The sequence below is a fragment of the Ciconia boyciana genome, chromosome 5 (genome assembly GCF_034638445.1).
Source record: "Ciconia boyciana chromosome 5, ASM3463844v1, whole genome shotgun sequence".
In the NCBI taxonomy this organism is placed as follows: Eukaryota; Metazoa; Chordata; class Aves; order Ciconiiformes; family Ciconiidae; genus Ciconia; species Ciconia boyciana.
Window position 1 is genome coordinate 36,338,776 of NC_132938.1, and position 26,690 is coordinate 36,365,465.

Genomic DNA, 26,690 nt, shown 5'->3' on the forward strand with positions numbered 1-26,690 from the left:
CAGGGGTGACTGGAACAGCCGCAGTGCCTGTCGCAGGGGGGGCTGGAGCAGCCACAGTGCCTGGCATTTTGTCACCAGATCCTTGAGGGTTCTGAATAGTGTTGAACAGGGCTCGGTAGGCCTGGGCCAGACCCCAGCACATTGCAGTGATTTGTGTCTCCCTAGAATTGGCAGGGTGACGACATACTTTTTCCAAATATTCTACTAATTTTTCAGGATTCTGCACTTGTTCAGGGGTGAAGTTCCAAAACACTGGAGGTGCCCAATAACTTAGGCATTTGCCCATGCTATTCCACACACCCTGCCACTCATAACTATCCAGCCTTGGGGCAGATCTCTGGATGATATTCTTAAATTGCTTACTAACCTTGGACAAGATCGAAACAATATTCCCAAGCAATACCAATAGAAGTATCTTAACTACCCAAGGTTGTTCAAAATACTGAAAAGTTATTGTAATGAAGGAGGAAGCATTGTAGAAGAAAGTAGTGAAGGTACAATTCTGCATTTCCTCCATAAAAAACCTCTCAGAGGAAGAGGTATAATTGCGAATTGTCTCCATAAGATGATACCCGACATACAATAATGGTTTCAGTACAGAACTTAGATACCTAAATAAACCCAAGGTCACTGCTTTAATAACAAATCTCACGGGCAAAACATCACCAATTAAAGCAGAGCACAACAAACTGCAAAAACCAACACCAATCTTTAACATGTACAGCAAAAAAATGAGCATGGTGCAGATCAGGTAAACCAATGCTAGGAACAGATGGATCAATATCACGTCCCACAACTACTAACATCTAAATTCCTTAATACGTTCTGGTTAATCTGTTATCATCTCAAACCCTTTGAGCCCCACGTTGGGTGCCAAAAAGGACTGTCGTGGTTTAGCCCCGGCCGGCAACTAAGCACCACGCAGCCGCTCGCTCACTCCCCCCCCAGTGGGATGGGGGAGAGAATCGGAAGAGCAAGAGTAAGAAAACTCGTGGGTTGAGATAAGAACAGTTTAATAATTGGAACAGAATAATAGTAATCATAATAATGAATTGTAATGAGAAGGAAAACAACGAGAGAGAGAGAAAGAGGAACAAAACCCAAGGGAGGGAAAAAAGGGGGGGGGGGGAAATAATAATAATAAAAAAAATGATACAACCGCTCACCACCCGCCGACCGACACCCAGCCAGTCCCCAAGCAGCGATCGCTACCCCCCGGCCAACTCCCCCAGTTTATACACTGGGCATGACATCATATGGTATGGAATAGCTGTTTGGCCAGCTTGGATCAACTATCCTGGCTGTGCCCCCTCCCAGCTTCTTGGGCACCTGGCAGAGCATGGGGAGCTGAAGGGAAAAAAAAAAAAGTCCTTGACCAGTGTAAACACCGCTTAGCGACAGCCAAAACATCAGCGTGTTATCAATATTATTCTCATACTAAAATCCAAAGCACAGCACTATACCAGCTACTAGGAAGAAAATTGACTCTATCCCAGCCGAAACCAGGACAACTTCTTTCATCAGCGTAACATCAAAGAGATCACTTTCATTTCAAGCAATGAAGTTATTTAAGTCTCTGTTTTAAATACCTTACAAAATTTTGCAGTGAGGTCAAGACATCGAGTTTATAATGTTAAAAAAAAAAAATATATATATATATACCTACTGCATCTAGTCTGCTTTTCACACAGTGAAAGCTGTACTTTCACTTTTGTTCACTTAAACTACCAGACAATATTCAATACACTATTTAATCTACTAGGTTGCCAATAACACTCAGTATCAAACTTCAGCAAGTGCTCCAATACTCTTGCAAAATACTACACTGCAGAAGCCTCTCCCTCCAATTCTGTAGCCATTAGTAACAAAAATAAGGATACAATTAAAATACTGCCAGTACTGTGTACCCATCTCTTCCAAGGCTTATCTCAAGTACTAATCAATCTTGCAATAAGTTCCCAGAGCAGCATGTCCTTATTTCAATGCTTTTCTTTCATATCAGGAGGCATTAAAGAGCACATTTCACACATTTTAAAGCACAAGTGCTCACTATGTAAATATGCTGAAATAAAGGTGTATCAGCCAGAGCAGGGATTACATGCTGATGATGGACAGTGTTCAATTAGGTAATCTCCTGCTGCACAACTATGAGAAATCCCTCATGCACACAGCTGCCTTCTGATTATTAAAAGAGCCATCAAGTCACTGTGCTAATCCTCTGTTCCTCGCTGGCTGCAGCCTGTGGGACACGATGCCACTACATCACCCAGCAGCTCACCAGCTTTCACCTCACCTTAGCACCTATGAACTGAACAAGCATGCACAGCAGCGCTCAAGCTGTGTGTCCATACACAGGCCAACAGACAAAGGTATTTCTTTTTAACATAGGGGAAAAAAAATGATATACACTTTAATTTCAGGTTATAGAAAGGTAATAAAGAAACCAAAATTAAATTCAACTGTTGAACAATGCATTAAAACCTCTGGTGACTGTTGAGATAAGAAGATGGTTTTAGATAGTAGATAGAAAGACAGTAACCAATCTATTCAGAAAAATCTACACGGCCAAAAGAGGACGTATTTTGAAGACTATTAGGCATTCAGCACACCTAGTCAGGAGCGAGAAGAGTAAGGATGTAAAAACGATCAGTCATTCAGAAAGTGTTGTGAAAGGCAATGAGCAGGAGGAAGAGGGGGAATAACATGAAAAGGAGATGAAAACAATGGAGAGAACATGAAAGCCACTAGAAATAGGTTGCAAAACAGAAAGCAAGACAAAGGGTTTGGATTCTTCGTGTCATGTTTTAGTTCTCCTATATTACCTCTTGTAGCATAATAACCTGTAATAAACAATCCACAGGAATTTACATTTTGGTGAAGAAAATTAAAGTTCCCAGTATGCTCTTTGTAAAGAGGAACACAGTCATGTCATCACATATATTAAAATAGTCAATCAGTATGACTTTGGGCAATTGGTCACATTGAATATTTCTACTGGAATGTGTCCTCCTTGGTTACAAACCAGACATACTTTGTAAATATATGTTGAACTCTAAACGTGTTCTCTAAAACTGTACATGTGGCTTGCTTGTACCCTGTCTCAGCAGCCATGTGTTATTTAATGTTTTACTCCTGCACTGCTTAGGCAGCTGGGACACATTTTAGTGAGTGACAAGTACAGGTTATTGAGGTGGAACTTGTTCAACCTTGACATATGTAACCCATATTTTTAATCTACTGAAACGGTGAAACACTTTTATATGTGCTTCTGTTTTATTTACCAATGGACAGTTATTTGCTGACCATACAACTGAATGCTGTGTTTCATTTTGCCTCACTATGAAGATTTCTGTCTGGATGAAAACACTGTAATGATACTCTCAGAGACTGTTAAACTGTCTCATTGCAAGATACTCATTGCACTGTTCAAAGCATACTATTTAGGATTTATCCCTTACAGCTTATAGAATAAAAGCATTCCACACTCTCTGAATGGAGTATAAAGTTTGTATATATATATATTTTTAGCAAAAATGCTAACAAGCTTTACATGTTAATCCTAAAGCCTAGTTCCAGGGCTTTTAAGACCTATTTAGAATGTGCTTTTGTAAAAAATACAGGGGTAAGAAAAAGACAATGTTTTTAGCAATTGCTTCCTGTATTGGTTACTTAAGACTTCCCCTTCAGAAGAAATTATCTGGTAAAAATAGTTGTGTGCCAACTTGTGTACTTTATGCAGATGTGTTTTCAAGTGAAGGAGTCAAAACAGCACAGAAGTCCCCACCCTATTATCCATATAACGTACACATACACACATGCACAAGTACACATACACACCAGTTCAAGAATTTTCCAACAAGATTCTGGCAACAGCTAGAAAAGACTGGTTCATTCAGTCCCAAGTTCAGTATTTTGTCAAGACAAGAAATCTCTAATTCCTTTAGAACTTGATCAAGCTGACAGGAGCGATTTCACCACTGAAAAGACCATGAACTTCCAACAAACTACTGTAGGATCCAAGAATCTTCTACCTTGCCAGAAATATTGGGGAAAAAAAAAAATTGATCTTGTGCCACTATGGGCCAAGGAGAAACTAAAAAGTGTAACCCCACAAACAATTGCACACTGAACTCTACACTGACAAGCAATAAAAAAAAATTATAGACATTATAAAGTAGAATGCATTTCTAGCCCCCAACTCACCAGATTTTAGAGGAAATCTCAGTCACAGTTAAGTGTAACAACATGGGCCCAGGGCCCTTCCTCTTCTCCTTTCCATGGCTAACGCTAGTGATCCTGCTCACCGAGCACTGGATCAGAAATAAAATGCTTGGTTGTAAACGTACCACCTTAGTTTCCTATAAACAACACAGACCAATATTGCAATAAGTTCTTAGCATCTGAAAGCAATAAAAGCACTTTGAGGAAAATTGGGATTCTTTGGTTTTAGCCTTTTTTTTTTTTTGACATTTATTCTCTAGCTGATTAGCTACTTGCTGGAAACTTCATGCGACTTTACCAAAACCCTTACGTTACATATAATATTATAACATGTTAGGAATTATTTTTAGTTCCATCCATCTAGAGGAATATTGACTTCCATAGTACCATGTAAAATTAAAATGTACCTCTAAGCTCTTTTACACTTATTTGCAATGCAAAAAATAGACCATGGCAAACCACCACATTACTACATTTACTCTTTTAGATCAGTACAACAATGGATACGAGCAGCTAAGTAACACTGCAATGCTCTATCTAGGTTAGTATGCATTACAGCATGAAAGAGATCTATTGCTTTTAGTGGTTAAAACAGGAGACAGGGAATCCGAGTTTCCATCCTCTTCTGCAGTTCATCAAGTTACTTACACCCACATTTTCAAAGTTAATCATTTTGAAGGCCAAAGCTTGAGCTACTGAGAAATAAAAGCTGTCAGTAGACAGTGACATTTTCACATTGCAGATAAAGATACTCTTCTCATACCATGTTCACAAACACATTTTCCATGTGTTAGAACTATCCTGAAAATGTGGAGCAGTGCAATTAATTTCTACAAAATATTACCACTCCTAAACAATATAACTTAAGCCTTGCCCAATTTATCTTCAGGTCAGCTATGGGCTGTTGTCTCCTCTAGTTATTGCAACATGTTAGGATAGCAATAATAATGTTTCTTAAAAAAGGAATCTGTGTATCTTGGTGTCACCAGCACATTGTGGTTAGTGTAGCATAAAACATCTTCTTATCCTTCCAAGAAATTTCATTATCTTATACAGCAGAATATATTTTTTCAAACAATAGTAATAAAAGTGGATTTTTTTCCTCTATTTGAAGAAAAGGAGATTTATTCATTACCGCTCCTTCAATTTGATTAGAAGGATATGAAATCACTATGTAAATAAACAGAAAATGTAAAATCCTACAAAGTACTGCTATAGTTTAGCCCTACACGGTATTAGGAGCAGTTGCTGGTAGTTGCGGAGCACAGAAAATTCAGAGTACCTGGGAAAGATAGGAAGAAATCAGTGACAGATTTTCACTATTTTGCGCTCTCAGGGCATTTTGATTGCTATCAACTTGTCAGCACCTAAGAAAAAAATACTAAGACATAAAATGGGTCCTTTAGTTTATTAAACAATTACTCCTAGTTAAGTTGACATGAGCCGGCAATGTGCGCTCGGAGCCCAGAAGGCCAACCGTATCCTGGGCTGCGTCAAAAGAAGCGTGGCCAGCAGGTCGAGGGAGGTGATTCTCCCCCTCTGCTCTGCTCTGGTGAAGACCCCACCTGGAGTACTGCGTCCAGCTCTGGGGCCCTCAGCACAGGAAGGACATGGACCTATTGGAGTGGGTCCAGAGGAGGGCCACAAAAATGAGCAGAGGGATGGAACACCTCTCCTATGAAGACAGGCTGAGAGAGGTGGGGTTGTTCAGCCTAGAGAAGAGAAGGCTCCAGGGAGACCTTATTGTGGCCTTCCAGTACTTAAAGGGGGCTTGTAAGAAAGATGGGGACAGACTTTTTAGTAGGGCCTGTTGCAACAGGACAAGGGGTAACGGTTTTAAACTAAAAGAGGGTAGATTCAGACTAGATATAAGGAGGAAATCTTTTACCATGAGGGTGGTGAAACACTGGAACAGGTTGCCCAGAGAGGTGGTAGATGCCCCATCCCTGGAAACATTCAAGGTCAGGTTGGACGGGGCTTTGAGTAACCTGATCTAGTTGAAGATGTCCCTGCTCATTGCAGGGGGGTTGGACTAGGTGGCCTTTAAAGGTCCCTTCCAACCTAAACTATTCTATGATTCTATGAAATTGCTATTAATGAAAGTACACCGGCCATTGACAATGTCTTCTAAGACATTTTAAACAGCAGTAAAACTTGTCACAAAGAAGCTTCATTTGGGTAAGCAAAAGCTTCCTATGTGTAACTACCAACAATATAATATCGTATTCTGTAACTCACAAATTCAAATCTGAACTCTAGGCAAGGAATACTAAAGTTTTCAATATTTAATTAAGATGCTTCTTCTAAAAGCTTAAGTGGAACCATCTAATTAAAAAATGCTAATGTGAAGGTATAGACTTTCCTTGTCAAAGTGATGTATCTTATTCCTTCTTCTACATCTTTCTGGTTTGGTTTTGTTTTTTTGAAGACAGACAATACCTTATCAGAATAAGCTTGACTGCTATGAATAAAATATTTGAAATGCCACCATGCATACAAAAGTATAACAGTTAGGGGATAATTAGGGGATATCAGTTAGAAGTGTTTCAATAGCAAGCCGAAATAAGCATTTTACTGCACACAACCAGTTTTAGTGTAATAGGGTTTACCCTTCATCCCAATAGAACCAATTAGATTGTCTTAAAAGTTAATTTCATCCTTTTTTCTTTTAATGATAAAAGTCATCAGCCCTTCAACAGGACTACCGGCTCATACAGCATTATACTTGGCTTCATTTTTGGTATTAAAAAAAGAAACAACTAGTGGGAAATTCTAGGCAAACAACACTGATTTGGTTCTGGTATTGTTTATATAAAGCATCAAATACCTTCTAAACAGAACTCTGTCGATACACTTCAAACCAGATTAACTGCCCTATGCCAGAAAGGCTACTATTCTACACAAATACAGAAAAAGTTTAAGCCTGAAAGAGCTTACAATTTATTCCGAAACAAAACCAAATGCCTTAGATGGGAGCAGGGGGAAAAAAGCAGTACATCAGGGAGGGTTTGTCTTCTTACTTGTATTATTTTCACAGTGTTACATAGCTTAGTTACCTGGCAATTATAATATTTCAATGCATTTACTATTTGCTAAACAAATACAGAAAAAGTTTAAGCCTGAAAGAGCTTACAATTTATTCCGAAACAAAACCAAATGCCTTAGATGGGAGCAGGGGGAAAAAAAGCAGTACATCAGGGAGGGTTTGTCTTCTTACTTGTATTATTTTCACAGTGTTACATAGCTTAGTTACCTGGCAATTATAATATTTCAATGCATTTACTATTTGCTAAAATAAATTTATAAATATCTAGACAAAAGTATGTATTTACAAATATGTATTGTCAATGGTTATCCAGGAAAAAGCCATCTAAAGCACCTTTACATGATGCTGACACTGGGCCTTGCAGTTAGAGTTCAGAAAGCAATCCTGGAATCATCATGGACTCAATATACAGTGACAACCAAAGCCACCAACAAAACACTGGTCCACATCAGGAAGGATACTGAGACAGAAATGGAAAGCATCACTTTGCTGCTGTGTAAAACCTTATTGTGTCCACAAACAGAATACTATGTGCAGCTCCCATCCCTGCATCTCAAGAAAGACGTACTGGAGTAAGAGAAGAGCTACAAACATGATTAAGGGAATAGAGAGCCTCCTTCAGAAGGAAGGCTAAAAAGGCTGGGACTCTTGGAGAAGGCTAAGAGATGATGTGCTCAAGGTTTACAAAATCATAGAAGAGGTAGATAAATTAGAAGATGAATGAATGATTACTATACCTTGCAACACAAGAACTAGAGACACTCCTGAAACCAGTAGATCAGTTTAAAACAGGCATAAAAGAAAAACACTTCCTTTTTTGGTTTGTTTGGTTGGGGTTTTTTCCCCAGAACAGAGCAGGCAGTGACTTTCAAGACATTGTTGCTCCTAAAGCTTACAGAAGGAAATGCTACCAGCACATTCAAAAACAGATCAGCCACATTCACGGACATCAGGCCCGTAAACTCATTCCAAAAGGACTAAATAGGTGCCTACCTTCTAACACACCTACTTTAACGACCGTGGACGCTGGGGAATAAGCACAACTTCTCTGCCAGGGAAGAGCTAGAGACTAATTCAGAAAGCCAGAGGACTACCATTTAAATATTATACTACATGGAAACCAAGCTAAAAGTAGAGGTTCTAAAACCCATCTGAAAGTTTAAGAGAGTACTAAAGATATTTCAGTCCTAAGGAGTTAAAAACTTAACTTTCCAAAATATATTCATTCCTGTTGACATCTGACAAAATACTGTTTTTCTGATTGTCAGTAACATCAAAGACTAGGATAGTTTAGTACTACAGAGGCAGCAATTATAGATGTTCATGTAATATATACAGTAGCCTTTTTTTTTGTAAGAGTACAAAATACTCCACCAATACAGTAATACAACTATTTCTGACTTTAGCAAGCTCTTCTGCTTCGCATATGCTAAGAAACCACTTTCTGCTTTACTATCCCTCTGCTTCAGCAAAATATCACCAACTGAATCCTACAGCACACATACTTAAGAGGTGTCTTTATCTTCAGCAAAACCTAAACGTTTCCAAGGTTGAGCTTGAAGATTAAACACAGAGGCGTCCGAACAAAGTTTCATGCCCGTTATTGATGCTTACAGATTTTTACAAGGCAGTGACTGAGATGTGTGCTTTGACGCACAGCTGCACCTTCGGGGCAGGCTTTGATACACCTCCTACACCTGCATGGGGTATCTTTGCGACCCCTGCTCGAGCTCAGCACCCGCTCCGCTCCCTCTGGACTTCGACCGCTCTCCCCGCTCGGCCTCTCCTACGAGCCTGGGGCGTTGCTCCCCGCGGGGAAGGGGCAGTTTTCTCCCGCCCACGCGGGGCCGGGCTCTGACCTCCGTTCCCCCGGCACACAGCCGCCCGCCTTACAAGCGGGACCCCGAGCACAGCCCAGCTCTTTGCTTCTTACAGGCGCCAGAAACAGCCCTCGTGCAAGCCATGGCTTCTGCTCTTGCAGGGGCTCTTTCCCAGCCCCAGCACACCCCTGGGGGAAGGGAACTCCAGCCTAGAGAGACGTTCAGTACCTCTCAGGACACGCACAGGCGGAAAGGGCGGGGGGGACGGACCCCACAGGAGAGAGGGGCGCACACACCCCACCCCCCCCCGCCCCGTTTCAGGGGGTGCGCACTCACGCGGGGCGCCGCGGGCTGCCGGCTGCCTCCCCGTCGCTCGCCGCCGCCGCCTCCTCCCCGATGTCGGGCAGGGCGATGAGCAGGGCCTTGGCGCCCGCCCGCCCCCCGGGCTCCTTGTCCGCCGCGGCGGCTGCCGGGCGCGGGGGGCGGCCGCCCGCTCCCCCCGCCGGCACCGCCCTGCCCGGGGCGCAGCCCCCGCCGCACGGGGGGCGCGGGCTGGGGGGCGGCGGGGCGCGGGGGCCGGGCGCGGCGGGGGCGCGGCGCAGCCTGGCGAGGCGGGCGCCCGGGTCCAGCGCCGCCACCTTCGTGGCGGCGGGGCGGGAGCCCCTTCCCGCCCCCGCAGGCCCGGGCGGGCGCGGCCGGCGGCTCTCCCGGCCGGGGCTGCCCGGCCCGGCGGGCGTTGCTAGGCTAAACAAACGGCGCCGAGGCACGCACCGCCCTCGGCGGGGGGCACGGAGCCTGCGGGCCGCCGCCAGCCTCCGCGCCGGGGAGGCACATGGAAGCGTGGGGCAGTAACCTGTTGCAGCCTGTGAGCGGAGGAAATAAAGCCTGGCATTTTCCCTCCGATTAAAATCCCACCTGACACGAAGGGGCAGAAACCCGCTCCATCCACCAGGGCCGCAGGGCCCCGCTTCGCACCCTTCCTTTGTGCGGTGCACGCGTTTGTGCGCAGAAGGGGTTTAACAGAAACGGGGAGCGAGAGGGACCCACTCCCGTGCACCTTTTTATACCGCATCAGGCAACGGCAGAAGGGAGCCGTGAGAAGCAACAGCCCCCGTGCAAAGCAGGCAGCCTGGAGAGCAGCGGAGGGCGTCAGGATCAAAGACCTTTCTCTCTTTTGCTACAACTACCAGGCAGCTGGAGGCACACCAACTAGCTCTGTAACATTGGGTTGTCTGTCTGGATGGAGAGAAGAGTGGTCCTGCCAGCAGCAGTTTGGGGACACTGTAATGGCGGGTATTACAGATAGAGCAAACATCGTGTCAGCTCAGAACATGGCAGGTAGCATGGCCCTTGGCAGCATCTGAAAGAACAGCACAGGCTGAAAGATACTACAGTTCCTTTATACGTACGAGCCCAGGATCATATACCAAGCAACTAGTTGCGCTATCAACTTAAAGCTGGCATCTGGTAGTAGATGACAACCAAGGATACAAAGGGGGGAATTTTATCCCTGCCTTGTCTTCCTAGCACATCAAGGAGTGCAATGAGCTGGCAGGGTGGGGCACGCAGGACACCAAGTACAGGACTGAGATTTGAAATTGGGATATTCTTGGCCTTTTTCTTACAAACTGAAATAAGTATGTTCTGACCAAACCTTATGGAATAGGCCCACATAAACCTAACAGCAGCACAATCTGCGTTTATTTCTCGTGATCCCAAAAACCCTTGACTGAGCCACAGTGGAAGCAGCACAACTGAGCACATTGGTGTGTAGTATATTTATCTCAGCTGCAGCCCCGAAGCAACCCTCCATGAAGACCTGGAATAGAACCTGTTATGAACATCACTGTCTAACTTGTTCATTACTCCCTGTCATTCAAGAACCACAGAAACAGTCAGGTTGCACCCCAAATCCATGGACTTGAGCATTCTGCCTCGCTCAAGTCCTTTAGATATTCTGCTTTCAATACAGGTGATTCCCCTTTAGTCCTAGGTAATATCTTTGACACTACAAGTTTGGATCTATTTTTCATCTATTTGGTATCCAACTCCTCAGCAAATCAGCATAATATAGTCTGATGCTGCCCACTGCAAAGAAATTACCCAGCTCAGATATAGACTGTTAATGCTGAAAGCACTTACTACTCTTCACCATGGTAAGTCCATTTATTTACTCTCAATAATATTGTCAAACAAACGTACAGGAGCAAAGCAGAAGCAGGTAACTTTCAGACAAACAGGGAAAATTTATATGAAAATTTTGTCAAGTATAATTGATGATTACCATTGGCCCTGCGCTTATTGCTTTTGTGCCTTTTTTTTTTTACAGTAGTCTAATTCTCATTGTGAGCCTTTATAATGTCTTTCTGCTGTAAATTATTTTAAACTGAATGTAGGTACTAAAATAACTGTTTAGAACACATCATATGTGTTCTATGAATACATATGAATACATGTGTTCAGTGAACACATTATTTTCACTCATCAGCAAGTACTTTTAGTTTGTATTCTTAGCTATTTTACAAAACTAAGCATCCATAACATTTTCTCGAGGTTCTGAGACTGATTCTGGGGGCATTTGTAGTAACAAGAAAAATCTTTATAGAATTATTTAGACACAATGTCATTTGTCAGGGTTTAAGGGCCAGAAAAGACCATTTGATCATCTAGTCTGACCTCTGGTATCACATTTCACCTCGGCATTTCTCCATGTATTCTCTGCACCTCTATGTCATGTTTAATATACATGTGAACTGCTAACATTTTCTAAACTATTTATATTGATATGGAATGAGAAATTCTGCTACTATGTGTTATTACAGATTTAGGAAATATAGGAACCCTTTCACATGTTAGTCTTTAAATAAGAGAAGAACGATTGACATGGTGCATACCTGGCACCCCATCCTTACCGACTTGCCTCCTCAACTTTCATGGCCTAAGCACGTAGAAAGAATTTCTCACTTCGCCTGAAAAGGTCAGAAAGATGAGATGAAAGCATCACAATGGGGATAATCCTATTACTGTAATTAGGGAATCATCACCTATCACTTCAACTGTAAACAAAGCCTTTTTTGTTTTCACTCAGGACTTCCTGAGCAAGTGAAGACAGTCTACCCCCCCTTCACTCTTCTGGTGCATGCAAAATCTACTTCATTAATTATTTTTCTCATTTTAAGTTTTTTGTCATCATGGGACATACAAACATATTAAAGACCAACGTTTTTCATCTATGCATATAACAAATGATGAGAAAAGCTGCTTAAAATGTTAAGTATTGAACTATCTGAAAGCTGCTTTCTAAAGCAGTAAAGCAGCATTCTTTGAGTAATGGTGGTATTGACATTGATGAGGGAAATGCTAGGGGAAAAAAGCAATTTAAAAATATTCCTGAGCTATTGAAGGACCACACGCCTACTAAAAATTGACAATGTTTTATAAGGTCCTTGGAACAGCAATTAAATATTAAAAACATACAAATGACTCTCTAGTGTCTAATTTACAATAAATTGTGCTCAAACACTCCATAAAGTTGCAACCAGTCTCAAACATTATGAACATCCTTTCAGAGCACACTTTGCTGGTTCTCAGCTCTCTCCAGATCAAGCTACTAGCCCATTTGTTTGAAACTTAATGCTCTGGCAATTGCCAACTAGTCTGTGTTTCTGTAAAGTATGTTGCAGAAAAAACAAACTAGATTAATATATAAGAAATTAAACTACAGAAGTCTACCTGATTTCTTTACAATTTTCTTTTTAGCTATCAAAGGCAAAACTACATACAGTTATAAAGAAAAAAGAAACAAAAGATTTGAAATTAATCTACTTTTGAAGTTTGAAGTTTTTTCTCAAAAACATCTGTTTTTGAGAGTCACCAGTTTTTGAATCCCCATCTGTTTTTAAGCCCCACCCAGAAGGCATAAGCAATCCTTCACTGTGTGTTCTGAACAGGCTGCTCACAGGGTCAAGTCTCTTTCTGTGGCTTTCTCTTAAAACAAAGGTTTTAAAACTCACTTTGAAACTCTCCTATGTTTCTTGGTTTCAACTACAGAAATAGTTTTCCACACTACTTACTGTACTTCACATGGAAAGCTTTCCAATTTTAATTTCACTTAATCTCCCCCTGTGTTATGAAAGCAAGCAGTAGTGTCCACTCTACCTTCTACATAGAATTTGCTGTTTTGTCATTATTGCATCCTCTTTTACATATGCCTTTAAAGTAGAGAGTCTTTTCTGCACTACATCAGCAGGATGTTTTTCCTAGGACATCAGTCATTCTCACTGCTTTTCAGAATTTCTACCAGATTTTTGATACACAGACTGTCACACAGAAATGACTATCAATAATGATCCATTTTAACATGTCACTTCAGTGCAGGTGAATTAAACTATCAGCAAGAACATGAATACAGACAAGTAAATTTAAATTATAGTGACTCTTACGTATCTTTCCAGCATGACAAACTTTTTTCAGGTTTTCCTGAAGGCTTGATAGTTTTCCAGTGATAGAAAATATGCAATAAAATGACCCCATAATTCAAATCTCTACTTTCAAAATTCAGTGCACTTTACTATTAGATTTAAGTGCCATCACTAATTGCTGGTGAAATGCACTGACTCGTTCTTTCTGGGCTGGCCAGTTCAAGATGCAGCGAGATTTGAACATTCCTCTTCTCAGGTGAAGTGCATGGTACAACTTGTAATCTTGGATATCATGAAGAAAGATCAATATGATGGAGTCCCGACTTTGTTCAATAGCTTGCTGAAGAGCATGATACACCTTAAAACTGAAACAAAAATAAGACAAAAATTCATGTTTTCTTTCATGTGGAGGGGAAAAATGACAGTTATTTTAATAGCTCACATAATAGCACATTGCAAACTCAAGGACTGGACCCAAATAGGGGTCTTAATTCTGTGATATAAAATTGTCATTACTTATGTTAAATCAGTTACCTTCTAACTAAAGAAAAAAATCATCATCTAAAAATATAACCTAAGTCTACTGTCTTGATATAGCCTTGTTTAGCGAAGTTCCTTTCTTTTCAAGATCACTACATAAGAAAGGTGAAAAGACTCATTTAAAGACAAAAATCATGTTTGGATGCTAGTGATCTCACCCGTTATTGCTCTTTATCAAACATGTAATTTTAAGGAAAGCAATCTGCGCAGGTAACAGCTTGACTTTTTGAAAAAAAGTATATTGACTGAGAGATTCAAATTTCCACTAGTGTACATGTGGAGCAGGTAACTTTATTAACTTCAGAATAATTCTGAAGTTACAATATATTAAGTAAATATATTAAAGTAGAATTTGCCTGGTATTTTTTATTAAATGGTATTTTTAATTAAATTACACAGCAGAAAAGATTACCTTGTTAAAAAAAAAAGTCTGTTAAGAAATTTTCTCCCTTACATATAAAATTTTATATCCTACTCACTTTTTGCACCAGGGATCCTGTAAGAGGTGTTCAGTCACAACAAAAATAATCTTCCTGCTCATTTTTATACTGTTAATTGTGGCTTCAAATTCAGATATGCCCGCTTCAAAGTCCCGTTCTTCTAAACAAAACCTAATTTGAAAGTGGTCATTTTTTTCCAGAGACATGAAATTCTTAGACACCCAATTCTTGTCCCGTCTTGCATGAATAACATAGGCATCATAATCAAACTCTTCCTGTTGTCTGTCAAGTTCTTTAAAACCAAGTATTCGATTTACTGAAATATTCCAGTAGAAAGCTATTCTCCAGCCTTCAAAATGGATGATAAGAACAATAAAAATTACTAGCATCACAATAGTGGTAGTGATCACAAACAGAAGTTTAAATGGAGCACTGTCTTTGCAGGCTGAGCTATCAAAATGCAACACCAGACTACCATGATATTTAGGTGGGGTGTTGCAAATGTACTGGGACCTCAATCCAGGTATATATGCTCGGGTCACATTAAGCCAATCGGCAAACCAAGCAATGCTTTCACAGGTGCAATCAAATGGATTGGAATCCATCTCTAGTATTCTCAAGCTCTTGAAAGCTGGGCCAAACACTTTTTCTTCAACTGAGGTTATCAGATTTTTCTGAAGGTTCAATGAATTCAGAGAGGCTTGGTCATCAAACAGAGTTGCTGGAAGCAAATTCAAATTATTTGATCCTAAATCCAAGTTTTTTAATTGAAACAGACCCTTGAAAACCTGAACTGGAATCTCATCAAGCCCATTTGATTTTAAATTAAGAATATGCAAGTTGGGAAGATCTTTTAAAAAAAGAACAGGGCCACCTGGATTTGCATGTTTCCAAAGTCGGGCTAAATTATTGTGCTGCAAATCCAGAATGTCAAGTTTGTGAAGTCCATCAAACAAGTCTTCTTTTATGTTTGCTATGTTGTTATTACTGATGTCCAGGACAGTCAGATTTTGTAGAGGATGAAAAGGTGAAGGAAAAACTGCTAGATTACTGCAACCTACCTTCCTCAGCATCAGTTTTCTAAGGGTAGGGACAAAAATGAATGATTCACTTCGTAAAGTCAAGTTTTTATTATAGGAAAGATAAATATCTTGTATATTATTGAGACCTTTAAACTCATGACCTGTTAGCTCTTGACTAATTTCATTGAGACCAAGATCGAGAATTTTCAGGTGTCCCAAGGAGGAAAATGCCCCACTTTCTATTGTAGAGATTCTTGTTTTTGTGAGGTTGAGAACCTGCAAACTGGAATTAGCAAGTGATGAAAATGTTTTATTAGTTATTCTTTGTAAGTTTATGTTGCAGTTACAGAGACTCAGGTATTTCAGGTTGCTCAGACCTGTGAACATATTAGCAGTAATTCCTGGGAAATTGTTATTATCCATTATAAGGTACTCCAGGTGGTATAACCAACGAAAGGAAAAATCTTCAATTTTCCCATTAAGTGAATTTATTAGATTCAGATGTTTGAGGCTGGATAATCCATAAAATAAACGTGAAGATACATGAATATTGTTATGCTTCAGGTTTAAGTATTGTAAACTTGAAAGCCACTGAAATGAGTCATCTTCTGTCACAGACAGAGAATTTTGGGAAAGGTTTAAAACTGTAAGATTTGTTCCTTGCAGTCCCTGGAAAGTTGACTTGCCAATGTATGAAAGCTTCACATGGCTCAGTGAGAGGTTCTGAATCGCTGTGTTTGATAATTCTGTACAAAGTTTCTTTGTGCGATTTTCACCAAGTTCAACGTTGTTCAGTGTGAGGCCAAAGAGATTTCCAATTGCATGTAAACACCCTATGTGAAACTGAAAAGAAAAAATAAAAAAAAAAAGAGTTTTGACCTACACAAGGAGATTATGTAAGAAAATAGCCCCATAAAGCTAAAATTTGGAAAGGTTTTCAAATTAGATTTTCAAGCAGAATATAACTCCTACACTCAGATTTTTCCACAGCCAAGTTCAGACAAACACTTCTTGAAGTTTACACTTCTTGTGGTAACAGTTCTAAAATTTGTAACTTGATTATCATAATTCTGAGTAGTACTCTTTTAGAAGAAGATAGAAAGTTGCTTAGTGAGATGCAAGTTAATTACCATTTTGTATCCAACTAGTAAAACTCTTTCACTAGAAGTACCTTAGAAATTGAGATAATCTCTTTTTTCAGCTTTCTTTTATTGGTATCTGGTAGGGATACCAATACACTAGTGCAAAACCAGATATACTGTAAAAAAGTTATTTAGGCCTTCAGATAGCCAAGAAGAAACCCAGTTTCTCTCTGTGAGCAGAAGCTACACTCATGAAATGTGATAGTACACACTTGCTTCCACAATACAAATCAAAAGCCTCCATCATAGTGCTGGTCCCTCACTTTGATTCAGATCAGCTGAATGATTAAATACTCAATTTTTCAGAATGATTCAAACGCATAAGGCTGCTTTTCAGACAGCAGTACTGCAAAATCGGAGCAGGTAAAACTAGCATAAAGTAGCACCGCCCAAGAAAGGAGCAGTCCCATCTACTTATCCACACCCTGTACCCTTGTGCTAATATGGCCATACATGCAGTCACGTGGTGAACCAGATAGGGACTACAAGCTAACCAAGCCAAAAAAAATCTGTAGAGCTTCTCCAGTGACCCAGTGTATGTCCTCATTAAAGCTTGTACCAGGAAGAGGGAGGGATGAAGTGGCCGAGGGAAAGAGGACAGTGGGATTGCCTCTCCGCAGTGGTACAAGCTTATGCCACTTCAAAATATTCTTGTAATTTCAATATATATGTTCTTTCCAGATCAATCAACTGGGGAAAAAACCCAAGTAAATTCAATGCAAATTCAGTATTCATATGCTGAGGGTCAACCACTTTAGAACTGCAACACTTAGCACCACTCTTCAAAGAATCATACTGCAACACTGAGAAGCGGGTCAGAGAACAGTGAGGTAGGTGGCAGAGAAAACACCCACTTGGTTTTTTAAAAGACTGAGTATACTTTTCTGCAATGATTCTTTCTCTGGGGTACCCCACAGGCACAAATGAACATTCTCTTTGATTAACTAGGAAGTGAGACCTAGATTGTATAACCAGCCTTGCATAATATTGCACTTTTTCCCCACTTAGAAAGTATGTCAGCTGTTCACCTTCAGCACATACAAAAGAAAATCCTGCATAGAAAATACCTGGTAAGGGTTCACAGAGCTACTTGATCTAGGTCTTGCTTGAGACCTCTGATCTACATGGAACCACCTCTTGCTGATTTCAGTGGGAGAAAAATAATTGTGTGTATACTACCAGAGGTCAGGTGTAATGCTGTATACAATAGAATGGTTTTATCTTTGACCTCAGTGGATCAAAAATGTAATGTAAATGCCATACAATCATAAAGGACAAATCAGGATAGTTCCATTTCATACTTACACCTGTTGAATTTCTGTTGAAATGCTCCCTACCTCTTTCAGTGGATTTGATGACAAATCAAGACTATTCAATGAGGTGTTGCTAAGAAAACTGAAGTCTTCCTTTTTTAACTCAGTGATTTGGTTGCTATCCAACATGAGTTCACGAAGGTTCTTCAACTGTTGCTGCAATCCTAAGTTTGCTGACTTCAAAAAGTTATGAGATAGGTCCAAAATATTCAAGTTCTGGGGAGAAGATGCAAACAGAAAAGTATAAAATTCTTTCTATTTTATATAATACAAAACCATTTTGAGTCTAATTGATTAGAAATTAGTTGCAATACTACAATTAAACAAAATTTGTAATAGAGAAATGGCAGCTTTCAAGCTCCTGAAGGAAGAAGCCTTCTGTATCTTCCCCACCTGTAATTTGTGTTCATGGTCTTAACGTGCTAAAATATCTACTGCAAACCAAAGAACTACTTTATCTATAACTCCTTAACTTACTGAAAGCCCTCCTGCTCCAGATAAAGTGATAAAAGCAAAAGCCTACAGCTGGCTGCAGTTACAACTACTGCAGCATCAAACCTTGCATTCCACCCTCTTCACTGTGGTCCACCCCCATTAATGGAAGCGAGGAAGGGGAGTGCAGTAGCAGCCTACAAAGATCAATGCTGTACAGCTTGTAATACTCCAGCTCATGCCCAGGTGCTCAGACTCCTCCTGCACCTGCAGGGGAGGAGATGCTACCCTAAAGGTGACTCCACAGATTGTGCCTTGAGGTGCCCCAAGCCTGGCCTCCATCAGTAACAGGGCAGCAGCAAAGCAAGAAAGGCCAGAACTGCAGTTCTGTTCCCAGCACCAAAGCTGGCTGTACTCATTTGTACTTAGTTGTGAGTCAGCAGTCCTACAATGCAAGCAAGTACATTTTATGTAACTGAACTGGAATACTGAGTTTAGCAGGAAAGTTCAGACTTGTTCAAAACAGCATGCACACTCATTAGAACATTTTACAACAATTAGTACCCACACATTGTCTCTATTTTCTTTTGTCCTTAGGCCCTTCCTTTTGCATGATTCTCTGCTTGGTGCAAAGACAATGGAATAGTCTTTTCCTGCCTCCTGTGCTGGTACCCCAACCTCATAGATGCTACAGAGAAGAACATTTAACTACGTGTAAACTACAAGGAAAAACAAAGAGTAAAAACCTTTTTACTCTACATTTCTCAATCCTCAAAGTCCTGGGAGACACTACATTCAGCCTAAGCACTGGCCTTCACGGTCTGACAAATTGTAATTACTTGACCTTGATAATTTAGGCTAGCTACCATTTTTAGACCCCAGGCAACTCCGATTCCACACCATGCACTTCGCCCTATACGTCACCTGCTGCTGCTGTCTCTCAGCACAAATCCTGTACGGAGAGGTGCCTCAATGGGATGCAACAGGGAAAAGGGGATGGAGAGCATTGACTCGTAAGGATGGCTGAGACTCCAGTGTGCTCTAACACAAGAAGCCACTAGGCCTTTTCTTTAGAAAAACAATGAAGGAAGATTATATGCTGGGCATTTGCAGATGCAAACAGCCAGCTGTTCTGTACACACATAGGAAAATACAGTAAATTCCCCATTTGTACTTTACTTACATGAAAAGGTGCATTTCTAAAGCTTACCTCCAGGGTTTTGAAGGGATCGTTTTTTATATCTATTCTGTTGTATCCTAGATTGAGCTCAGTCAGGTTGGTGCAGGAAGCAAAGACTCTGTCAGGGAGCTTATACAATTCATTGTGTTCTAACTTCAGAACCTGCAACAGGGGCACATTTTGGCACAATTCTGGTTGCAGTTTAGAGATGCTGTTGTAGCCTGCGTTCAAGTAAACCAGCTGGCTGTACTTGGTCAAATTTGCAGGACCTAGCTGTCTTAGCTGATTATGAGAAATGTCCAAACCCGTTATATTGTTTGGGAGATCAGAAGGAATTTGAGTCAGCTTTAGGTGACTGCAGTCAGCCATTTCATTTCGGATCTGACATTGCTTTCCAACTGATGCACACAGCAAGCAGACAGACACCAATCTGACAGATAAGCTGCTCCACCAAAGAATAGCACTTCCCATTGTTTTGTCTGCAAAGGCAAAATGAACACAGTACAAATTACAATCATTTTGACACAACTTATATCTTAAACTGAAGGCTAAGCAAGCCAGGCTCAAAAAAATGTAGTTTTATACTGAGCAAACACTCAGCATTTTTCACCCATGAAGTAGCATTCCTTTCTGCAGAAAAGGTATGTCTAAATCTCTCTAAATTAAGATTTTTTTCTTTAAAAACAATAGTATTGTCTTATGTAAAAAGTTACACTCAAAAAGCTACCGACCCTTTATCTATCATCAATGCAAATTTTCAACCATTTTCCCTTTTCTGATTAATTTTGCATTGTGTTAACATGCATAAAATACAATAAATATGAGAATTATACACAGGCCCCTCTGTAATCACCGAGCTTAGACCTTTACCACACTGATCAATATTTATACACAGGCCTCTCAATGTTAATCACTATGCTCTGAGCTTAACTGCACTCAAAATATTTAGTTATATGCAGTAAGAATGCCTAATATACCACTTCTTTATTTTACACTTCTTGCCAGTTTTTGTTTTACGAGCCAGCCACACAAAATTCTAACCGCCTTTCCACCTCATAGCAGAAGAAGGAATACCAGGCTATAGAAAGGTTGTGAGAGAATGAAAGAGTTAACGTCTCAAACATCGCGGCAAGGCGAGTCGTGGTTTGCATGGCGGCGGCAGGGGTGGGTTAGCACGGGACATGGAGAGCGTGTCGGAGGATGCACAGTTCCGGGTTCTGCTCTACCTTACATAACGCCTTGCCATATAGGGCCAGAGGTCACACAGAGTTTCTCTGAGGAAGGGGCTTACGACCACCCCACCCACCCCTTTCACCCCTGAAGCTTTGAGTATCTCCACAATCTCCATATACACGTATCTGTATGGCCTTCTGCCAACAAACTTGGAACCCACCTGCCACCCTCAATTTACCAATGAGTTAAGTCTCTGCATGACGGGCTCCCAGGTAGAGAAGACGATCTGTGCCCCACTACAGAACAGGCTATAGAAGGGAATTTAACCTTACTAGACTTAACAGGAATCTAGAAGAGCTTCTCAAAAGACTTAACTCCCAGGAATATGAGCTTTCTTAGTTTTGCAGCTCACATTTTCCTTTGCTTGGAACCTGTGTTTAATTAACGTGATCTAGCTTTGAGCGCATTAGATTATTGCTCAATAGCAAACAATGAAACAAGAAATTAAACCAGCACATTTGCACAGAAAAAGAAAAAGCCTTCGGAACTGATGTTATTTAAATGTAAGAGTTTTCACTACCGTCACAAAACACTCTGAGGAACTGACACTGCAACCTGCAGCCCAACAGGAGTTTAGCAGGTCAGAGCCCAGCAGAGTTTGGCTCCGTAGGTGACCTGCCTTTTCAGAGGGCACACATTAGGACTGCGCCAGTGACAAAAAGCCATGTTACGGTGGCCAGGGGGGAACCCTGTGAGTGCCTCTGTGAGAGCAACTTGGCCATCTAGGGGAGAGACACAAGTAAAATCCAATGGGAGTGGAGATACAAGCAAGGGAAAGAGGGACCTAAAGCATTGCAAAGGTGTACACAAAGGACTGCAAAAGGCGATTTAAAACAAACCTTAATGAAAAAACTGCTGGGCACTGCATGCGGGTCTGACCCACCTCCTGCAGCTCACACAGCCTGGCTCTCCACTCACCTGCCACTGGCAAACAGGGAAGGGACAGAGACAGCAAATAACTGACCCTGATAGTCCTGCAGACAGCCTGACCTGCTGCAGCTGCACACAGCACCCGGATCCTTGTAGCTGAGGAAAATAAAGGACCACTTGTCCTGCCTCATTCCTCTGCACCCCAGCTGCTGGAAGAGCTAAGAAAAACAGAGGGGGAGCTTGTCTGTTAAAAAAACTTTACCTCTGGCCTGCATCCTTCTCAGGGTTTGTTTTTGGGAGATCAGATAGCTGCCAGGCTCCTCTGTAGTTGTTGCCAGCTCATCTTTAAGTTTGAAAGGCACAAAAAACATACTGCACAAACACAAACCAAGCTCTTTGGCCGACTTCCAGTGAGGCCTGAAGGGCTGCCTTTTTCTGCTTTTTTCATCGCAGGAAGTCTGGAGTCAGCTTTAGGTGGTTTATGCTTTGGTTGGGGATCCAGTGAAGAAAGCACACACCCATTATCAGACTTAAGGGACAGTGTTACAGAATAATATTTAACAGACAAAAGAAAGAACTACAGTTTTAATATTATGAGCAAGAACTTTAGAAAACTGGAGAATTTAGCTGGGGAGCCTCCAGCATCTCCCAGGGAGGGGGCATTCCCACTTCACCTGCATTGCCTTTCCTTTTTTTAAAACACAAAAATACCTCCTGCCAGCTGGGGACACCACATCCGGGCCCGAGCACAAAAGCACGCTCATGAAGCAAACGGCAGCGGCGCCGACTTGCCAACTTGCAAGTTAAGAGAAATCCAAGAGCAAGGAACTCGCCCCAACTCCTGCGCAGTACTTCGGCTTTGTACCGCTGGTATCTGCATTTATTACTAAGGGAAGAACGGCATCCACTTACCGCTGCGGGCTTTACCTCCTTCAGTCTGGGGTCATCCCGGGACTGCGCACGTTTCTCAGCACACGACAGCCATGAGGAAACACGCTGCCCGGAGCCGGAAGAAGCGAAACCGCAAGCGGGGACGGGCGCACCGCGCCCTGGGAAGCCGGGGCGAGCGGCGGAGCCGGCAGCCGGCGGGGCGAGCGGGGCGAGCATCCCCCGAGCCGCGGCGAGCATCCCCCGAGCCGCGGCAGGCGCTGCTCTCCCTTCCGCACCGAATTTCCCTGCGCCGAAACGTCCCAGAGGTGCCGAGGGCGGAGATCGCCCCCGAGCTCAGAGCCGCGCTGGCACTGGCCGTTTGCCGAGGGAAAGCGGTTTAAGCACACGGCTGTGTCACAGATGAGCGGCATCGCAGGGGCCTACTCGTAACTCAGTTACAATTTGTTCCTAGCTAATTCCAGTGTCTCTGAAAATCCTGCAGGACATATCCCAAAAGCCGATACGCTGACAGATTACTGACATAGGAATATTACTCTTTGAATGTAGAAACAAAGCACCAAGAGGTTCCTACAGAGCCACATAAAGTCATCCCTTTTTAAAAGGGAATTTGTTTATGTGAGAGAGTAATATGGTACATTTTTAAGAGAGATAATAAAATATTTTCTATTTATTAAAAATAAGGAATTGCTTTCAAAAGTCCAAGTAAAAGTTTTAGGGACAGTTCTTAGATGTGTGTCCTTTTCATACTGTTTGTGAATTCCCACGTCCCTTTCCCAGGGACCTGACCACCGGTTTCCTGGAGGTGACAAAAGGTCCTGCCGCTTCAGCTGCATTGCCACTGGTGAACGCTCTGCAGGGCTCATCCAGCCCTGCTTCGGACACAACCACAGCACTGAGTTCAGCTTAAACTTTTAGGTAGTAGTGCTGTCCCTATTGCATAGAGAGTGGGTAGCTGCAGACTCACCCGGAATTCTTCATTCAAAGCTCTAATTCTTCATTCAAAGTGTTTGAAATTGCAGCCTGCAGGAATGTGTAACTGCCTGCCCACCAGGAGCTCTGGGGAGGGAGGGGAGACTGTGCTGGTTTCTACCCTATATTCTGTTAAATCTGGGACCACTGACAGATTTGCTGTGGAGCCCAGGGAGGTAGGCTGTCTACCAAAGAGGTTAGGGCCCTTACTTCCTATTCCCACACTCTGAATTCTTTCAGCAACTACCTAATATAAATTAATATTTATTCTTGGAGTTAGGACACTGAAAGTGAGACCAGAGCCAAGCTCCTTTGGAGCTGAAAGGCTCTAAAAAGCCAGTTTCATTCCCATTTCACAGTTAAACCTTGATCCTCCCTTTCATCTTGCTATGGGAGGAACACATTTCTCTTCCCTGCTGCCCTGTGTGCTTCTGCACTGGATAAGGTCATTTGGTCACAGGCACAGCCACCTGAAGTCACATTAAGTTACTCTGAAGAGGATTTTTCTTTTGTGTTTTTTAACTCTGCTGCTTTGGAACAGAAGAGATCACATTGATGTTAAAGAAACATAATAATTAACAACCTTTGCAGATCAATATTCTAGCGTAGCAGTACCATCAGGTATTTTGCCTCTCATGTCTCCCTACACCATACTCATACTACAGATAAAATCTGCTCTTTGATCTCACCTCACAGTTTATTCCCTCTCAATCCTCTCTTCCCTGTACACGTAGGGGACTATTAGGAAGCTGGAGTTGTTTCAGGCACAATGGAGGAAAACCATCTGATGCTGATGAAGCTGCTAATTTTATCAATAATGCCTTTCCAACATATAGCCTTAGAATAATGTCAGTGGCTCAGGGAGATGACAGCACAAGGGTGCTCAAAACTTCCACTCTTTTGTGGGGCACATGCACTGGGGGCAAGAACATTTATTTTATTACAGAAAGTGTCAAAGCAATAAAGCTCTTGTAGACATTTTGCAGCATGATTTACAAGAACCAGAAGATATTACTGTGCAAGGTAGACTCTGGGGCATACACAACAAGTGCAGCTTCAGCAAGTATGGTATTTGAGGCAGAGGACAAAGTGGACACATCTGTGCTTATTTCAGTGGTGTGAAATCACGAGGCTCTCAAGTTGCCGCAACTCCACTGTAGCTTACTTTAAACTGTACTTATGTTTTCAAGTGCTGGAAAGACATGGCAAACTCATAATGGAGGGGAAAGTCAAGCCCTTCACATGTATAGACAATAATTTAGGAGAAAAGAAGCACAAAACTGGGCAATGCTCCCACATGGTGGTCAAGGAAAGCCGCTCGAGTCAGTTGGTTCTGAATGGTGACAAAAGGCAGTCAGGCAAAATTCTGGAGATGTAGCCATTTCACATATCTCTTTAACAGCAGAGTAACCCATTGCTGCACAGACCTAGTAGTTTAAGCTTATCCAGGCTATTAGCACAGAAGGGTGGGGACAGAAGTGCAGTATCTCACAGAACACTCCCAGAGCAAACATGCCACCAAAACTTAGCCTAGAAAAAAGCAAAAAGGAAATCTACTGATCTTAACCTGATCTTCAAATACATACAAGTGTATTAACTTAGCACATGGCTAATTGAAATTCAGTCTTTCTATAAACTGCAAGTCAGACTGCAAGCATTAGAGGGAAGACCCAAAATTACAGAACACATGCAGATGCTTCCCGTGATTATCAGTCACTCAAATGGTGGAAGCACCATATATTGTGGTTGGATTTAGACATCCCATGCAGCAATGAATGGGTTCACACAAACAGATTGTAAAGAGGTCTGAAAGTGAGCCAAGCTACCAGGAGAAAGAAAGCAGGAAAGAGCAGAGAGGTGAACAGTTAAGATCTGAAGCAAGTCTTGACAAGGGACATCCTGCAACATCAAGGCAACTAGAAGGGAGGATGGTGTGGCAGACTGAGTAATCTTGTATCTACCTCCTGAGACAGGAGAATAGATGCTTTTCCTGTGTTGTGCTTACATGAATTCAGCTAAGTTCAATCATGCTGTTGAAAAATCTAACAGGTCATGAGCCTTTTGGGTGCCTTTGAGTTCCTTTAAGGCTGCTCACTCATCACTGCTAATATACAGGTTGTAAAAATTGAATTACAACATTAGCTTTTTGTGGACACAAAAGTGGAAAGGGACATCTGAGGACTGCCATGCAGATCAATGAGGTAAGGCAGATTATGTTCATTAGCATTCTCCCAAACTTCTGGGTGCTTATCAAAGACAGGATAACTTGGTTCCATGCATTTCTTCTTTTTTTTTTTTCCTAGCTGAAAACATGGCCTGGGCAGGTAGCTGAGAACTCCGGCCAGCGTTTGGGATTTAAGGTATCTAGTAGCCAGCCATGAGCAGTAGCTTTGGCTAAACTGTTTGTCGCTTGGAAATAACATGCAAAATGCCACTGGACACGCACAGATAAACTCTACAGCATTTACTCACCAGCTTTGACACTGTGGATTACACTTTCCTGATGTGTTGTGCTGACTGTAAAGATCAACTGCAACGGCAGAACAAGTCACATTATCTGAAAAATTCTGGCACAGTAAGAGCATTCACAAAAGCTCATTTCGGTACAATTAGGTTGCTTTACTTAGCCTAGCCAGGAGGCAGTTCAGAGAACTAAGAAACCAACTCCAGGATGGATTCCTGTTCAAAACCACCTCTCCCCTCCATACTGGGACAGTTACAAAGCCAGCCTTTGCAACCCTTTTCTCTGCATCTTCCACTGCTCCAGCAAGAACAAGGATGCATCACTATCAGTATGTGTGCTATGTTAATGCCTTTACTTTTCATCCAGGGAATTCTAATCCCGAAGACAGAACCCTGGAGCTAGAGAAATTAGAAGTCAGTCACTTTTAAGTTAACCATTTAGTCAGGGTTAGAGAAGGTCAAAATGCTTCACTTCATTATTTCAACTTTTTTTTTTTTTAAAGAGGTATCACAATGTTTCATGTTTGCACCACTAGATTTATGTATATATATATTTTGCTATTAAATGTTTTAGCTTTTTACATACTGAAGTAGTAGTAAAGAGGCTGAAATTTAGGACTTGGGTATTCTCATGTTGTGGAAATATTTTCTTGGCAATTTCTACCTCTAAGAACTCTCTCCAAAAGG

General features: G+C 41.7%; 2 protein-coding genes across 4 annotated transcripts in view; both read right to left on the minus strand.

Moving 5' to 3' along the window:
• The window catches only part of FAM149A (family with sequence similarity 149 member A), a 44,684-nt gene extending 35,105 nt beyond the window's left edge, over positions 1 to 9,579 (minus strand). The window contains exon 1 of the mRNA XM_072862679.1: positions 9,424 to 9,579. The gene's annotated coding sequence lies outside the window, so the exon portion shown is untranslated. The remainder of the gene's footprint in view (positions 1 to 9,423) is intronic.
• Positions 9,580 to 10,865: 1,286 nt separating this feature from the next.
• TLR3 (toll like receptor 3) lies at positions 10,866 to 22,849 on the minus strand. Of its 3 annotated transcripts, XM_072862267.1 has the most exons (6): positions 22,593 to 22,849; positions 21,775 to 21,898; positions 19,608 to 20,056; positions 17,990 to 18,181; positions 14,528 to 16,353; positions 10,866 to 13,873 (listed from the first exon to the last, which is right to left on the minus strand). In XM_072862267.1, exons 1-6 carry the CDS (start codon positions 22,806 to 22,808, stop codon positions 13,645 to 13,647), a joined length of 3,036 nt encoding a protein of 1,011 aa, XP_072718368.1. In that variant the 5' UTR covers positions 22,809 to 22,849; the 3' UTR covers positions 10,866 to 13,644. The 3 variants fall into 3 exon arrangements, with proteins under 3 accessions (XP_072718368.1, XP_072718371.1, XP_072718370.1); XM_072862270.1 differs by lacking the exon at positions 22,593 to 22,849 and having other exon boundaries at positions 21,729 to 21,839; XM_072862269.1 differs by lacking the exon at positions 21,775 to 21,898 and having other exon boundaries at positions 10,867 to 13,873; positions 22,593 to 22,720.
• Positions 22,850 to 26,690: the final 3,841 nt, after the last annotated feature.

Excerpts from the sequence above, each read along its gene's own strand:
- TLR3 (XM_072862267.1), bottom strand. The coding sequence starts at position 22,808 with ATGCTCGCCGCGGCTCGGGGGATGCTCGCCCCGCTCGCCCCGCCGGCT. Across the intron at positions 21,899-22,592 it reads AGGAGGTAAAGCCCGCAGCG|CTCTTCCAGCAGCTGGGGTG; the intron begins GTAAGTGGATGC and ends TGTTTTTCTTAG. Across the intron at positions 20,057-21,774 it reads CTGTCTGCAGGACTATCAGG|ACAAAACAATGGGAAGTGCT; the intron begins GTCAGTTATTTG and ends TTGCCTTTGCAG.